A 17749-nucleotide genomic window follows, 5' to 3' on the forward strand; every position below is an offset into this window, starting at 1 on the left:
GGTCCTGTTTCAACTGTTTGAATAAATATCACAATAACCCACAGAATTCTACACTTATAGAAGCGGAACTCCCTCTTCGCGATCGCCGATTCGCTGTGAGGAATTGAAACTAAAACATGGCGGCCAGTTGAGGGCACCTTTGGCTGCGCCGCACAGCGAGGCTTCGCGTTGCTTCGCGTTGCTATGCGCGCTGATGCTAGTGGTAGGGCTTTGAAGACACCTTACATCAGTATTTTAAAACTTTCTTCGAAGAGGAAATATAGTGAAATAGTCTAGTACATTTTTATTGCCAACAATATGTCATAATTGGCAATGTTACAATGTTTTTGTATTTGTATTGTTGGTTTGTTGGGTTTTTTAAAATGATGGGATGGGATCTAGATCTAGATCTACTAAAGATCTTCACAGTCACAATACACTTGATAATAACACTAGATCTAATTATGAACATTAATTTTGTTGGCAAAATATCTAGATATAGTCTTGATTAGTACTAGTAGATCTACGATAAGAAGGGGACGCTGACAGTAACATGTTCACTACAATAATATTGTCATTAAACTTAAGGCCATCCAAAGCAAGCAAAAAAGAACAATATTAGCCTTTTCTCCAATTTACTAGAAAGAGATAAATAAATTGAGCTTATATTGAGGAAATGTATTATTTCTCACTTTAAGAATTCATCTCTGTGTTTGTATCAGTAGTGTGTACAACAACATGCTTTGTTTAAAGCACGTGCGAGTCTAACAAATACAAGAGATTGGAAAATGTGTCGGTTGCACATAGAATACATAGGCCTATTGTACATGCTGCCAAAAACAAAAAATGCAAAAAAGGCCTCAAAATATTGGTTTACACATAAAAGTCAATAATGCAAAACAAAGTAAACAAGAGTGGAACTGGCATATGTTTCCTGAATATATGTTCAAAGTCATTTTCTGTGTGTTAGGGAGTGTGATTTCTAATGCATGAATGATAGGCTCATTCAGATGTGATAATGAAGAAACTTGTGTCTACAGTCACAACAGAAAGAGTTCCATGGCGAGTGATCACTGGTCAAGGATTTCAGAGCTGTGTGCATTTTGAGAAAAATGTATCCCCATACCCTGGATCACATGTCGAGGGGATGGGCTTGTCCCCCTGTAATCCCCGCACACAGTAAACAAACACATATTTTTGAACACGAATAAGAAAAAATAAGTGGTCTCTTGTTACGGATCAAATTGAAGTCCTGTTTCAATTCAATTAATTGATAAAAGTGCGTATCGCAATGCGTTGGCCACCCCTGCCCTATAGGCCTATGCTATATAATAAATACATTCGTCAGACCTGGAATCTTTAATGCCCGCACACAGTAAACAAACACACTTTTTTGAACACCTATAAGAAAAAATAAGTGTTGTCTTGTTACGGATCTAATCGAAGTCCTGTTACGATTCAATTAATTGATAAAAGCGTGTATCGCAAGGCATCGGCTAACCCAGCACTATTACGCTATTTTATAAATACATTCGTCAGATCTGGAATCTTGAATCTTTAATTTTTAATCCCCGCTCTCAGTAAACAAACACACATTCATGAACATGTATAAAAAAATTAAGTGGTCTCTTGTTACGGGTCAAATTAAAGTCTTGTTACAATTCAATAATTGATAATAGCGCGCATTGCAATTCATTGGCTAATTCAGCATTATACGCTATTTAATAATACATTCATCAGATTTGGAATCTTAAATTATAATCATAATTATATGTGCCCGCGCGTGGGAAGTGAAAGTGAAAGGAATTGAAAATGCTTTCAAAAACAATTATGAAAGTAACATAATTAAAGTAGGACTACATGTGCTTATAAAGGCCCAAAAAGGTGTATGGATGCGGAAATTAATGTTTCGGATGAAAATAATACGCTATCGACTACTGTAGCGTGCGGTCAAAAATTTGATGCGCAACTTATTATCAAATATCTAGGCTACTGAACTATCGAACTCCTAGATCTAGATTCTCCTACTTTTACACAATGACTTAGATCTATATCAATTTGTCTTAAACGATGAGTATTTTTTTCAAACATTTGAACACATCTGTAGGTTCTATATTATTCTAGAAATTTCTTTAATAAATACTAGCCCAATATTTAAAAAAAAATCCCAGTCAATGATTTCTACAGATTTTTTAAAAGTTTATAGCTGGAGCTAAATCTCTTTTAAAAGCAAGTCCGTCCTTTTTTCTACTTTTGCTGGCGACATAAAGCTAATTATTGAACGCATGTTTTGAGAACATTAATTAGATCTAGTGAAAAAATATGTTCAGTGTAAAACAAATTTCTTGTAACAAGTTTTGCTACTAAAAAATTACGTAGGCCATATGCTTATGCAAAATGTGTGTGGGAAGCTAGAAGTGCTGTGAACAATCCCATCCGTGTTACGAATTTTTTCACAGTTCTGTAGATCTTATATTTATAAACTGTCTATGTCTGCTTTTTCTGTTGTTGCACCCAAAAACACAACAATTTAAAACCTTGATTCCAACTCTAGTTGCACAGTGAATTCTGTAACTCAAAATTACAAACTGGACAGTAAATGTTCCACTTTCCACTCGTTTGTAAAAGCCGCTCTTGCTTTAAAAGCTATAGGGTTACTTCCGAAAACGATAAATCGTGCCCTCAAGCCGCCATTGTTTTCGGTCTTCAATTCCTCACAGGTCACGTGGTACAGTTCCCGTTCTATAAGTGTAGAATTCTGTGCAATAACCTTACAAAGTTTAACAGTCAATGACAATCCTGTATATAGGTATATATGAACAAGCAGAATCTTCACAAACACGCACAAATTTTCATAAATTACTTCAGGCAATTCACAAAGTTTACAGAGCATTGAGATGTAAAATGCATGTTTTCTTTTGTGAAATTCCTGTAGTTTCCTTCTGAGCGCAAACTATCCTTTGTTTGTGATGTCATACAATAATCAAGAGTGACGTCTCAGGAAAGTCCTGTAGTTTGAGAGCAGACATGTCATTAATCAATCATGCGTGTTGCTTTTATGACTGAAGTCACCATCTTCGCTGTTAGATGGCAACTTCCATTGCTTTCTCATCCACCCTTGTAGACTCATTTATAATTTTGCAAGAGATAAATGTGTATATGGAGAGGGTCGTGTGTCTTTCAAGAAAATGAATGACTGGGACTTAAGTGCCTCCATAGTGTCTGTTTGAGCAAAGAGAAGCACAGACATAATAATGTCACTTGATGCAGGAAAAAAGTAAGAAAGACAGAAGCATTAGGGGGTAAAAAATAGGACCAACCAGTGGCACCCTCCAGCCACCCACCTATTGTTTAGTTTAGAAAGAGTTTTACGGCGCTCACACCTGTTGGGATGTGTCCTATCACAAGCATATTTACCATAGATTTAAAACAGGACCCAGAGATGTGGCAATCAGCAATATAATGCAGTATATGTTTTTAAAAGGATTGAGATGGCTTGGCCATGTCAAGAGAATGGATGACAACCGGATTCCGAAGCAACTTCTCTATGGAGAACTTGCCCAGGGAAAGAGACAAAGAGGAAGACCAAAATTGAGGTACAAAGACACCTGCAAAAACAGCTTTTATCTAAGCTTGGAGTAGATTTTAACATCTGGGACGAAATAGCTGAGGACCGGAAAACATGGAGGAAAATTATAAAGGAAAGAACTAAAATGCTAGAGAACAGCCTTAGAAATAACCAGGCTGAGAAGCGCCAACGACGAAAGGAAAACAGCAAAAAAACAGAGCTTCGATCTACGACACTGACATGCAAGCGCTGCGACAGAATCTGCGCTTCAAGCATAGGAAGAATTAGCCATGAAAGAAGCTGCATGAAGACAACCTTGAGACCATCTTAAGCTAAATTGACCGTCTGCATAGACGAAAAGAGCCATACTATGTGTAAATGTATTTGAATTTAGTAAAAGTAAGTGTGCTTTGTATTTTGTGCAATGAAGTGGCCTCTGGAAAACATATTCTGCAAGAGTAAAAAATGTCTTGGGTTTATGATCATCAACATTGAGCTTTAACCCAGTACACACTGAAAGTTTTGTCAAATTCCTGTTTGATGTGGTTTTTTATTTTTGAGGATGGCCAGGGGTTTTTTCTGCGTGGAGGAGGAAAAATTATGAATTTGGCACAATTTTCAGATCTTTTGTTTGTTATGGAATGCATTAGGACCTTATGGACTTTGTGGTCAAATTTGATGTAGCAAAGCAGAAGTTCATTTATTATAGTGAAGTGTGCTCTAATCAGCAACATTTCTCGACCTGATCTGATCTGATCTTTCAGATCAGGTCCATTTGATAATTGAGCTGCAGTGATGTACTCCCCTCCCATGCTTTACATTTTTTAATTGGGTCTGCTGGTGGAAATAATCCCCAGACAGAATATACCGAATCAATCTGTGAAGTTGTTTTTTTACTCCAAGATAAGTAGATTGTCTAACTTTATAAATCCAACCCAGTGTTTACATTGGTTATGTTGACATAGATGTCACTATTGTCGCTAAAAGGGTGATCAAATGGTATACGACCCCTTCTCAGTGTCCCCAGTTGGGGAATAATTTGTCGATCTAATTTTCTTACTTTCCGGCTCGCTGTCACTCTCTTTGCTATAACTAATTAAACTTGTATCACAACAATCCTCAGCAAATTTGGAATCATCTCTTAGTTCAAAAGCTAAATATTGCTGGGGAGTTGAAGTCCTCGTGTGATAAAGGAGTGACATTATAACAACTAAAAAAAGAGTTATTGTTCTGTTGTTTTTTTGTTTTTGTGAGTGTTTTACGACGCTCACAACTGCATACGGTCATATGAGCGCACGGAACACATTCAACATTTTCAGTTGGTAGGAAATTTTGAATTTTGCCCTGATGGCGGCCGAAGCCTACTCTTATCGATTTTAGACCACCAAGGGATCTTTAAGGTGCACAACTAGCTCACGGGACCTCCGAGATTTTTCACCCTTGCCCGAGAAGGCTAGGTGTAGATCTTTCCTATCAGAAGACTAGGGGTGTGGCTGAAGGACAGTAGTAAGAAGGAACCAAGGAGAAACAGTAGAAAGGCTGCAGAAAGAGTCAAGAGCCCAGCGGAGTGGGGCAAAGGAGGTGAGGGGGTGGGCGCAGACAGCAGATCATTGCTAGAGAGCAGGAAAGAAGGTGAAAGGAGACAATTTTAGAAAAGAAAATGTTTCCTTCACTACCTGGATTCGAACCCGGGACCTTTGAAGGAGAGGCGAACACTTTAACCTCTAGGCTCTAGAGCCCCGTTATTTTTTCTGTAAATGTGAAACTGTAGATTGTGATAGTACATGTCGAAAGTATGTGGGTGGATATATATATATATATCTTTCGAAAATTGTCTTCATTTGTTCTGAATGAGTTAGGAGCAAGTAAGCAATGAAAAGAATCTTGTTCAAGCTTACTAATGTGATTTTTGTTGTTTTTAAGATCTTTGACACCCAGCCCGGCTCGATCAGGGACAAGTATGAAAACACCAGTTCCAACCTCGGGCCGACAGTCAGCGAACCTGGAAAAAGAGCAGCGAGTACAAGAGCAGTCACCTGTTGCTGGAGCAAGGGAGTCTCCATCATTGAGCAGGAAGCTGGAAACCCCCGTTTCAATTGACTCAGTCACTGCTGAGGACGCCAAAAAGTCAATGTCTCTTGGGGCTGTAGAATTAACGCACATCTGCATGCTGGTAAGCTTCCATGGCAGGCGGGTCATACGTGAGTTGCAGCACGATAAAATAGGTTGAATCTCTGACACTGATACTCGATGATAAATCCAACATTATCAGACTCACAATTTTGTAATGTTCATAACTTTATTACTTGTGCATCAAGATTGTTACTGTAAATTCAGTTTATGAAAATGCAGTCGAACCTGTGCAAGATGGCCACCCAATGTCAAGGTGAAAAGTGGCCGTATAACACAGGTGGCCGTCTTAGGCAGGACCGATCAAAATGAAGAGAACAACCATTCTCTTCTGAGGTCCAAACCAAAGGTAGCTGCATTGTAGTTGTTGTGTTTGTTAGTTTGTTATTTTTTGTTAGCTTTTTTTTTAATTTGCTGATTTTATGCAAGGTTGACAATAAAAACTAAATTGTCAGACGAGGAAGACCAAGTGCCAAGTTAAAACAAACACATGGTCGCTACCGCTCAGAGAACAAGCGATGCTTCTGCCGCAAGTTCATATTGACATCTATTGTTACTTTGTTACAGACTTGGTAAACAGTAAATAGTGACCACTCATCTCACTTACAATTTGTATATGAGTTGTGGACGGATCTTGTGGGTTATAAGCGATCGCACGCTTCAGCAGCTGAAAATTTTTTACCTGTGTCAACAGTGGGAGGGGCTATGCAACATGATCGATTGGGGGGGAACTGCCTAACAATAAGGACAGGTGATTGGATTATGACGGCTCGTCCACAATGCAAGGGGCCAATACATGATTTATAACAAAACGTCAGGGTATAAGAGAGGTGGCTGTCTAAGACAGGTGTTATTGTTTGATGCGATTGGGGTTGTGTGATAAAATATGGTGGCCGCGGCCATGTTGGACAGGTGCCCATTTTACACAGTGAAATTATATAGAGAAAACGCAAGGGAGAAATGGAAAGTAGCTGTTTGTACAGGTGGCCGTATTATACATGAGGCGGTCATGGCAGGTTCAACAATAAGAGCTTGGTCGTTTGATTGTTTGTTAGCTTTTTTTTTATTCACATGAATAAGAATTGTCTAGTCCAGCTGGTAGGTAGTTATTCTAAGAGTCTGTCTTCTGATTTAACGGATCACTGTTAGCAGCAGGCAAGCAAGATCCCCAACTTTGCTTTGAGATGTGTTGTTGTGAGTTATTGCCATTTCTTGTATGTTCCTGAAATCAAACTAATATTTTGTGTGAACAGGACAGGGCCAAGTCGGACATCTATGAGCCAGAACTCTTTAAAGACGTTGAATCAGGCTGGGATCGTTCTATGGAGCACTTTGACTTCCATGCCAAGTGCATTGTGAGATTTGCTAAAAAGATCTGTGGTGAGTTGGGGAAGGGGGGTTATAGGTTTTTTTGCATGTATTTGTTTTTATGCTCCCATTGACACAATTTAGATAATTTAGGCAGAGGGTTTTTGACTCTGTTTGTCAGGGCCAACCCGTGCTAAGGGGGATACAGCATCCCATCAGGAAGACCAAGATGCTCAATAAAGATTCTCTCCACTCGGGAATTGAGCTCGTATCTCACTTCTTACCACCACACCACAGACACTGTTGGTGAGTTGTTTGGTCTGCTGTTTCATTTGAAATATGAGCACATTTGGTTTGCAGGATGTTCTTCATAGAAGACCCTGCCACCAATATCTTAGCCACTGGTGTTCTTTCGGGGGCCTGGTTTATTTCTGTACTTTATGCTGGCGCCTTTGTAGCTTTTGGTCGTTGCTAGTTTGGTGAGTTCCTGGTTCAATGCACAATCTTCCTCTTTGCCATGATGGGATGCCAGACATATGACTTTTTTTTTATCTTACTGCTTTACCTTTGACTTAAAACATTATTGTTATTCCCATTCAGAATCAGTATTTTAGAAAATGTTTTAAACTTCAGAAATGTCCCCTTTTGTGATTTTCTAAGGAAGTGACCATTAATGCCAAATATTGGATTTTTCATGTACATTGCTTTTTTGTACTGGTTTGCCTCATGTGCACTCGTTGCCAGTCATGAAGTACTGCACAACACCAACAAATTTATGATGTAATCTCCAGAAGTTTTCATTGTTTTGACGGTCATGAATTTGCTCTCAATTTTCATTACTTCATAACTGCTCACATTACTAAAATAAAAAGTAATCAAATCTAGGTATCATGAGTTGGGAGAGTAACAAAACATTGAAGGTAACACAAATAGAGTTTTTAAGACTGGATACAGTTACATGATAAAAGTAAAAGTAACATATACACCTCTCGTTGCAGGTTATTTGTCATCCTTATATCTGTTACTTATCCAAATAATAAAATGTATCAAACATGTTTTTGTAAGGTAAAAGATTTTCTGTTCTGCAGGTTTCCGCAGCCTTGATATTAACGACCAAGTGTTACTGCTACGGATGGCAACCTACAGCCTGGTTCTTTTAAATCACAGCAGAGGATATGACGTAGCCACAGGGTTTTACACTTACTTTAACTTCACCAAGAAAGAACAAACAAGATTGAGGGTACGTATTGTCTTGTATGTACAAAATATCAGAGTTCTTTAGGGGTCTTAAAAAGAAAGAAAGGTTTTTGATTTCCTGTGTTGTCTAATTTCTATGAACAAACATAAATTGGAAATGCCATATCAGCATTGCCTTAAGTAATGTTATTATTTACTTTTCATGAAAGGGAATTTTTCAGTGAGATACAATTATGGTCAAACAGTATAATATCTACAATGTATTTGCTTTTTTCCCCCCTTCAGTACCCCTTCATTTCTTTCAAAGTTTCCTTGGGATTTTTCCATTATGATCCCATTTTTCTCCATTGATAGCTTTTGAGTCAAAAGAAGATTGTTGACTTAACAGGATTAATCAGCACTGTGAAAAAAGGTACGAGCAACAGGGAAGAGTTAAGAAGTGGGAGGTCTACCAGTAAAGCCCTCCATTCTTGCCAACTATCTGCATGGTGAAAAATTGCTATTCAAAATATTGGAAAATGCAAAGTTTTGAATTAACTCATTCGCTACGCAGAGCCGGGGGCAGCAGCGCTTCTAAAGTGACTTCATTACGGTAAGCCACCCCTGATGGCTTGAGAACTGACCTATATTTCAAGCTTAGATTCTATTCCCATCAATATGTCCATGTTGAAATAAATGTTATAATAAAATGTTGACTTCCAGGTCAAGCGTTTCCACCCAAAATCCTCAATCTTAATTAAGTTTTGAAACACGATTTCGAGGTTAATTCGACTTGATTTTATCGCGATGCCCAAATTACAGCTCAGATACCAGTCTTAGTTCTTTTACAAAACAAAATGTATCATTATTTTGTTTACCAAAAAAATTTAGGACTCTTGTTTAGAATATTGATACTATATTTGTGAAATGGAAATACTCAAATTGCCATTGCTCTTGAGAAATCAATATTTTTTATGCTAGATCTAAATTGTCTAAATTATTTTTTTTTCTAAAACTAAAAGCACTATTATTATTTTTTTTGTAATATTACAAAACTACCACTCAAAACGTGTAGTTTTATTCCAAATGCAATTCTAAATAATTCTATAAGTAACTCATTCGCTACGCTGAGCCGTGGGGGGCGGCGCGACTCAAGTGCCGTCAGTGCGCTACGCCGCCCCCGGCGGCTCGAGAGCCGACGTTCAATTTTAGCTTGGTTTCTATTCCAATCCACATATCCATGTTAAAATAAAGGTCATAATATAATGTTGACTTCCGGGTCAAGCGTTTCCACCGAAAATCGGAAGTTTTGATTCAGTTTTGAAGCACGATTTCGTAGTTTTTTCGACTATGTTTTATCGCGAAGCCCAAATTATAGGCCAGACACCAGTCTTAGTACTTTTACACAACAAAATGTATCATTATTTTGCTCACTAAAGAAATGTAGGACTCTTCTTTATAATATTGATAGTATTGGACGCAAATTGCTGGTGCACTGTAATTGAGAAATCAATATTTTTGAGTGCTAGATCTAGGCCTAGATCTAAATAGTCAAAATATTTTTTTCTCCCCAAAATCACTACTTTTGGGTGAAATTAATTTTTTTAAAGTACCACTCAAAACATGTATAGGTTTATTCCAAATGCAATTCTGAATAATTCCATATGAGATACGCGTATTTTTTTCTGTTTGTGATCCTTTTTTCAAAAAAATTTTTTTTTAACATTTTTTCAATATCGGATGTTATCCAAATGTACAAATATTATGGAATGTATGTAAATAACTGCACATTTTTCAATATTTTCCTGTTCTATATACAGTTATGGTTATTTTGAAGTATCATTTGACTAGGTGCCAACATATTTTTTAAGTTTCACCTGAGATTATAAATTTTTTATTTTCCAATTTTATCCGCATCCAATCACAATTGTGTTGCATAATCGCCTCTTACGGGAACCAAAGTTGAAAAATACGCAAATAAATAATGCAGATGTATTTTACAAACCATACTGAAAATGTTGGTATATAATATGTTATTTATTTGAATTTATGACCCCAAAGACCTGTGAACTGCGCACTAGTCATCATCTCATTTCGCCCTCCCGAAAAGAATTCGTCCACAAGCCGAAAATAGTACGTAGCGAATGAGTTAAGATACATGTATTTTTTACTGTTTGTCCCTTTTTGTAGATTTTGTTGAAAATTTTTTTTTTTTTCAAATTTGGATGTTATGATCTGAGTGTATGAATTATGTTATGTGGGCTGCATGTGAATAATTGCAATTTTTTCCAGTTCCATATTCATTTACGGGTATGGCCCCAAAGACCTGTGAACTGCACACTAGTCATTATCTCATTTTGCCTTGCCCCCAAAAATTTGTCCTGAAGCCCAAATTAGTACATAGTGAATAAATTAGTTAACCCTCTTAGGGCTGGGCTAAAAATATTCAATTAACAGATTGTGAGCTAAAATTGCGGAATACCTAATTGAGAAGGGTATCATGGCTGACTTGGCTATGGTTGACTTATATTCTGTCAGACCCCCCATAACTCATATACAGTCGAACCTGCCTTAACGGAAACCTGTGTAAAACGGAAACCTGTCTTTACGGAATCTCCCCGCTCCTCCCTTGATATATTCCTCTTTAATTACCTGTATAAAACGGAAACCTGTCCAACGCGGAAACGGAAAGAAAAATCCGCTCCTTTCCTAGGGTTTCACCTTTCTAAGACGGAAAATGCTTTGCCCGCTCAGCCCTGATTTGAAACAAAACTCGCAAGTTTGATTCCGCCGGCTCTAAACTTAACGCCATGGCCATGCCGCTGGGCGAGGAAGGGGAGTAAGGGTGCAATCGGGGTAGATGTTACCCTATGTTACTCCATCATGTGAGCACTGAGCAGTGCAGATGGTCAGTGTAGTGTGGGTGTGATATCTCACGACTGCCCATGAGAGTGCTCGAGTAGCCAGCCACTACGGAAACTTTCCTGGGTAGCCAGAAACTAGAGGTGTGAAATTAGATTGACCAATGCCTGTCGCCCTGATCGTACGGCCAGCCGAGAAAAGAGTTCCTCGAATCGTTGTTACATGATGGCAGTGAGGGGTGGCATTGGTGGGTGGGACTAAGGGTGGAAGCAAAGGAGATGTTCAAACGCTTCTGTTTTTAATAGGTCAGGTAATTGGATAAGTAAGACTGACGCATGTCATTATCAGACAGGATAGCAACTGAGAGGTGTGACGTTTTGACCACTGCTTGCCGATCGGACAAGCGATCCTTGATCCCACAGGCTGGGCCGTTGAACCCCCCACCCCCACCCCCCCTAAATTCCCCTGTCTAAGACATAATTTTTTTCCCGCTCCCTTGTGATTCCGTCTTAGACAGGTTCGACTGTATATATTTTGAAAAGGCATATAATGGAGAAGGTTTTGGACCAAAAATCGTGAACATAGGTTGAAGTTTGATGAGGAATTAAGGGGAAGGAAGGAAAAAATAAAAAACTTCAGAACGGGAAATAAAATTGCTTGGTCGTGATAACAAAGGGCATGCATGCAAAAGTGATTTAAGTTGAAACCATGAAACAAACATGTATGTGAACTGGTAGAACCAAAATATAATTTTGCCCTCACGTTTTATTGTCCTTGTGCTCTTTTTCATTACATGGTAAGGAGCATAACACTCGTGACATAATCCAACATTAGATGAATGGCACCTCCTTTTTTTCTTATATCTGCTCCTACAAATCAAGATTACGTTTTAGAATCTATATCTAGAACCTGCAGAATCGCTAAGACCATTCTAAAATCAAAAGATTAGAATGTAGGTCTAGTTCATTATGATATATATATAGGTCTATCAATTCATCTCTCTCTCACTCACACAGGCCACCATCCATCTTCTTCTAGATGTAGGTCTAGATTCTAAGCATTGGTTCAGTTTTCAACCATTGCAAACGACAACACTGCCTTATATTAGTCTCTTCCTTCATTTCTTTGCATATTTTCATGCAAATAAATGAATAAAACACTTGATATAACATCATCACTAGATCTAGTGTCGCTACTGTGGCTGAACGATTCTTCCGATGTATTTCTATCATCGGCCATCGCTTCAACTGGTTCACTTTCATTTACAAAAGCTTCCATTCACGACATACCACACGCCTTTTCGCCTCAACAAATAAAAAAAAGTCCAAAAGGGAAGTAGTGGCAACCAATAGGAATTGCCAGATTAGTGTCGGAAAGTCAAGCCAAATGATATAAAAAAAGCCAGACACTTGGGCCACGATCGTGGCTCATCAGTGAAGAGGGTTAAAGGCGGCACACAGGTTTTTGGAGTCCTATTTGGGATCAGACCATGTTTTGGAGATTTTTGAAACTTCCATTGAAAATTATGTGCTGAATATAACAGAAGCACTTTTAAAGTCCTATTTCAAAGAGATAGTGTCTGTTTCATTATGAACCAATACAATGCTTTAAAAGCAATTTTGTGATGTTTTTGCTTGTTTTCCCACAATGTCCATTTGGCATTTAATGACTTTAAAAGCTAAAAACTGGAAAATCATTCAAGATAAAGACATGAAATTTGGAGGTTAAGTTCACCATACAATTTCAAATACAGTGATGTTAGCTTTTTCTTATATTTGAAGAAGTATATTTTTTAACATTTTTTTCTTTATTTTGACTATTTTCACTACCTTCTAATATGCTAGTCTTCTAAAAAGTAATAAATTTACAAATATTTACAAGTTTAAGAAAAGCTAGCGTCTTTTTAGATTTTGTGTGCTGATTTTAGTTCATTATATATATATATATATATATATATATATATATATATATATATATATATATATATATATATATATATATATATATATATATATATATATATATATATATATATATATATATAAGTAATTATTTCATAGGTAACATAGATATTGGTTTTGAATGTTGAGATAATGAAAATGGTCCTTCAGATAGCCTTGTTTTGCTCTAAATTGCGATTTCTATGATTGTGTTACTGATATGATTCCCGAACTGGAATATTTTTTTATCCTTGAATGGAATGAGAAAATGAGAAGAAAAAGGAAATAATTGATTTGTAGATTTTTGTACCAAGAAGTAGTGTGTGGCCCTGATGACATCAAGAGTTCACTTTTTGTTGTTGTTATTGTTTTTTCTTTGATATCTTAAATCGTTACTGAAAGTGATGTTTTGAAACTTCAAACATTTCCTTAATAAAACAAAACCATAATGAGGCAGGCTGTATTTCCATTTTTCTCAGAATAAAGAATTATGAAAAGCATGAAAGTGTTGTTTCCGTCACTATAATATATGGTAACCATGAAAAGGATTAATGTGAAAATCAATGTTTAACTCAAAATGTTTGCATATTGCTTATTTTTAGTGTTTTGCTTTTGTGCTTTCTTTTACCTTTATCGTTTCTTCTCAATCACCTGAGGCTTCATTCTTGGTTTGATGTGTTTTTATGTTTCATGTCACTTTTAGGAGTTGTTCCCAGACTTTGAAGTGCTGCACTCTCACTTCGCCCATGCTGGGATCGTGGCCAAATGTCTTGGTATCACAGACATGGAATATGCTTACCTCTCCTGCCTTCTGCTGCTCAATGATGGTAAATGATTTGCTTTCCAGTCTATTTGATGTTGCTTATTCTTTTCTTGTTAAATAAGGCTTTACAGAAGCCAAGTAAGGAATTTTTAAAGTCTCAGCTTTTTCCATTGGAACAGAAATATTATAAGAAGGATAACTTCACAAAACGCACCACATCGCAAACCAAGTCAAGAAGTATAGAACTGAAGTCTAGCACTTTTAGTCAATTTTGTAACTGACGGTCGCAGTTACTGGCTTTTGTGGGGAGGAATATCTTGGAGTGTATGTTATGTCAACTCGGTCAATGGACATTTTTAGCTGCCACAGTTTGGGGTGGAAAATTCCAAAACTGTTTACACTCTAGTTCACATTAATCCATGTCAAAGCCATTTCCAATAATGTCAAGATCACAAACCCTCAAAAATTTTTTTACCCAATTTTATGCACATAAAATGATGAGACATGATCCGTAGTGAGTGAATTGGGAAATTGTCAATAATTACACTTAAAACCTTGAATAGTGTCTGTGACTACCTCTGCAGGGCTGCCCATCAATACAAATTTGGTGGAATCATGACAATTTTTATTCAATTTTACAAAAATGCGATCGTAATTCCCACGATTCCGATTTTTTAAAGGGAGTGCTAACCCCCCCACCTAACATTATTTAGACCACATATAGCTCAAACTACCCTTTTCACGCAACTGAGTTCTTTCCACTGTCGCAATGGTGCACCTTTCTCAATTAGTACAGTTTTGTCTCAAGTGTATAACTTATCAGTCATAACATAATGAAAATTGTAAGAGCATCGCACAATACGAGAAATTTTGCTCAATCCCAATGGTTTGAATGAAGACCAGATTTTTTCCTTCATGGAGGGGCAAAAGATAGGCTACTATTTTGACACACTTTGGTCAAGTGTAAAGGTCAAATCCTCCGAACGGAATTTCGGGTCAAATTTAGTGTATTAAAAGCGTGTTCACAATGTGCCAGAGGGCCCTCTACTCTCCAGTAGTGGTAGGCAGTTTAGTGAACGTGCTCGCGACAGGGCGAATCCCCCTCGATACGCCCCGTAGACTTTGTGATCGGCCTTGAGGCCTTGAGTTTTGATGGGTCTATACAACTCTTAGTTTTGTGAATCACACTGCCACATCTGACAGGCCTACACCTTTTTAAAAGGAAAAGAAAGATCTTCGAAATGGCAGTCTTTGCGTGAAAATGGATTCGGTAGAACTGGAAATATTTGATTCTGAAAACAAGGCAATTTTTACAACGCGATAAAATAAAAACTACTGGTTGAAACTTCTAGAAGCATTATTCATTCCGATATGTTTTGACTCCTGAGTTGTATTTGTTGAAGTTTTCACAACGGTAATAGGGCTTTTAGTAAAAATGCATTCTAAAGAAAAACTCCCGAATCGGCCAGTCTGACCGGCCGCCCCTGCTCTTCCCTGCACACTGCAATAACGTGTTGCTTCGGCATCGCATTTATTTATTCAATGCTATTAGAAATCTAATACATGTGGCTGTGGAATTTGTGATATAATGACTGACAAAAAAATTCACAGTTTTTATTTTACCATATTTGGCTTTTGAATAGTGTTGATGTTAGCTAAATCTAGATTCCCTGTCTAGAATCAGTAAGTAGTAGTAGTAGGCTAGAAGCAGCCAGAGAGCCTACATCTGGTTGACCTAACTTATTAGGCTTTTTTAGTGAACGTAATTTTATAACTACGTGATATAGTGAGCTAAAGAACTACAAGGGGGGTTCAAGAAGTCTGGTCTAAATATTAAGGAATATAGATAGAGCTTTGTAACTTGACACACATACTTTTATTTCTTTACTTAGTCACCACGCAGAGTAACACATTTTTACCACCTCTCTTTGACCGTCAAAAGTCCTTGAGAGAAAAATGACTCAGAATGGGCCCCTAACCAGTCTTCAACAGCTTCAATGGCGTCCTCGTTGTCATGGAAAAGATGTCCTTTGAGTGATTTTTTTAAAATTTAGGAAACAAAAAAAGTCTACGGGGGCTAGGTCTGGTGAATAAGCTGAGTGTGGCTGGATATCAAAGCCGCACTGTTCTGCTGTCTGGACTGCTTGCTGTGCCCTGTACGCAGGGGAGTTGTCATGCAGAGTGGGCGCCTCGTTGACCGTGAGGTGCGACCTGTGCGGAGGGAAATCGGGTACCTGGCGGTTGAGGTGAGATCAACTGCCCCTCGCCAACACATCTCTTTGGCCCAGGTTTTCCTCTTAGACTGGAGGGAGGCACGGCCCATGCCACTCAATCGGTTGAGAGCTGAAACCCCTTCAAGCCCTGGGCCAATCTTGACGGGAGGGTCTTGTACTTTCTCGTGAAGAGTATAGCTCCGGGGTAGCCCTGTCACAGCTCCGGTTATCCGAGCAATGTGTCCCCTTGTTGGGTTCAGTGGCGGGCGGGTCGCCCCGGAGTCGAATCACCTACAAAACTCTTATGGATACTAAAACCCTTAAAGACCCTTCCCCAGCTCCCAACGGTAAAAAGTCTCGGCTTGCGTAAGCGGGTGCGGCCGCGGAGCCGAGCAAATCAAAAGGAAAAATAACCTTTTCCTCAGCCGTACGGAGCCATCTCCGGTTCAAAAGACGCACAGAGAAAGACTTCACAGATTACCGATCTGAACCTCTTTAAGATAGGAGATGCACTAAGGAAAGTTCTGGGATACAGACACTTTTCAGTGGTGCACTCCTTGCATTGCTGACATCAGCAGGTCTAACGAAATGACCAAACAAGTTACGATATCCGTTCTTTTTTTGTCTCAATAGCAGAAATGCGTGCTTTAGGTGCATTAAATGATAATTACCAGAAATACAAGGATACGCCTGACACTCAAGGTTGAGAAGTACCAAAAAATTAAGTCGGCCCAGCCAGAGTGGCGACAGTGAGCTGATTAAGGAGAAGTTGCTTTCTGAGTGACATGTAACAAATATTTTATTTGTTGTCACATTCTAGTAGAATGAATTTGAAAGAACATGTACTAACTAAATTCACTGTAAATGCTAAAACATGAAAAAAAATTTTGTGACATTATCAGTCTGAACAATTGTTTACTTTTTGGCAACAGGAGGATATTGAAAGAAGTGCAGACCAATTCATTGTGTTTGTACAAATGTTTTCTAAAGCTCCATTGGTCATATAATATTCAACATATTTACATCGAGATTTTTATAAATATGTTTCCATCTTTCTATACTATAATAACAAAAATTAGAACTAGGAGACCAAATAAGGGTGCTGCACTAAGTTGTGTCGAAAGCGGCATTATTCAAATGCTCAAAATAAAAACTAATAAACTATGTTGTCTAATCCCATCTTGATTGTGCTATTTGTACAGAACTTCCTGATTTGGCAAAGGCAGAAGAAGTGAAAGAGCTGAGGGTACGATTCATGGGCTCATTTCAAGATTATGAAATTGGTATGTATAGATTTGACAGAGGATCAAAATGAAGACTTGAAATGTTTGTCTCTGTACTTCCTCGGGTTCGTTTGAATAAAGAGTTGGGGTTGACACAGCTCATAAAATGGTATCTGTGCTCACCTGCTCTGAAGGTCTTCATTAATGTTGGCCTACAGTTAGTTAGAACGAGACAGAGCCCAGTCAGAGATTAGGTGGGAAGAAGGCATTGGCAATGGATTGGAAGTCAAGTAGCTGCATAACAAGGAAAGTGTTAGATTGGAACCCACAGGGTAAAAGATCAAGGGGAAGACCACATGAAACCTGGAGAAGAGTCACAGAAATGGATGTACAGAAAAGTGGGAAGACATTGAGTGACATCAAGCGACTAGCTTAGGATAGGAAAAGGTGGAAAGTGTTTGTTCGTGGCCTATATCCTGATCCAGGGTGAGAAAGGCAATGATGAATGATGATGACAGTTAGTTTCAGTTAAGAGGTTGTTTCTTTTTCCTGGGCAAATCCTTGAAGTATGTGCTGTTGGTTGGTTT

At 38.1% G+C, this 17749-nt stretch overlaps 1 protein-coding gene across 2 annotated transcripts in view; it reads left to right on the top strand.

The window, feature by feature from the left end:
• LOC101857659 overlaps positions 1–17749 on the top strand; it is a 47542-nt gene that overhangs the window by 27634 nt on the left and 2159 nt on the right. For both annotated transcript variants that reach the window (XM_013085349.2, XM_005103303.3), the window contains 5 exons: positions 5471–5720; positions 6931–7057; positions 8074–8225; positions 13667–13790; positions 17142–17222. In XM_013085349.2, the coding sequence (XP_012940803.1) occupies positions 5471–5720; positions 6931–7057; positions 8074–8225; positions 13667–13790; positions 17142–17222 (734 nt within the window). The remainder of the gene's footprint in view (positions 1–5470; positions 5721–6930; positions 7058–8073; positions 8226–13666; positions 13791–17141; positions 17223–17749) is intronic.

The sequence above is a fragment of the Aplysia californica genome, unplaced genomic scaffold (assembly GCF_000002075.1).
Source record: "Aplysia californica isolate F4 #8 unplaced genomic scaffold, AplCal3.0 scaffold00367, whole genome shotgun sequence".
In the NCBI taxonomy this organism is placed as follows: Eukaryota; Metazoa; Mollusca; class Gastropoda; order Aplysiida; family Aplysiidae; genus Aplysia; species Aplysia californica.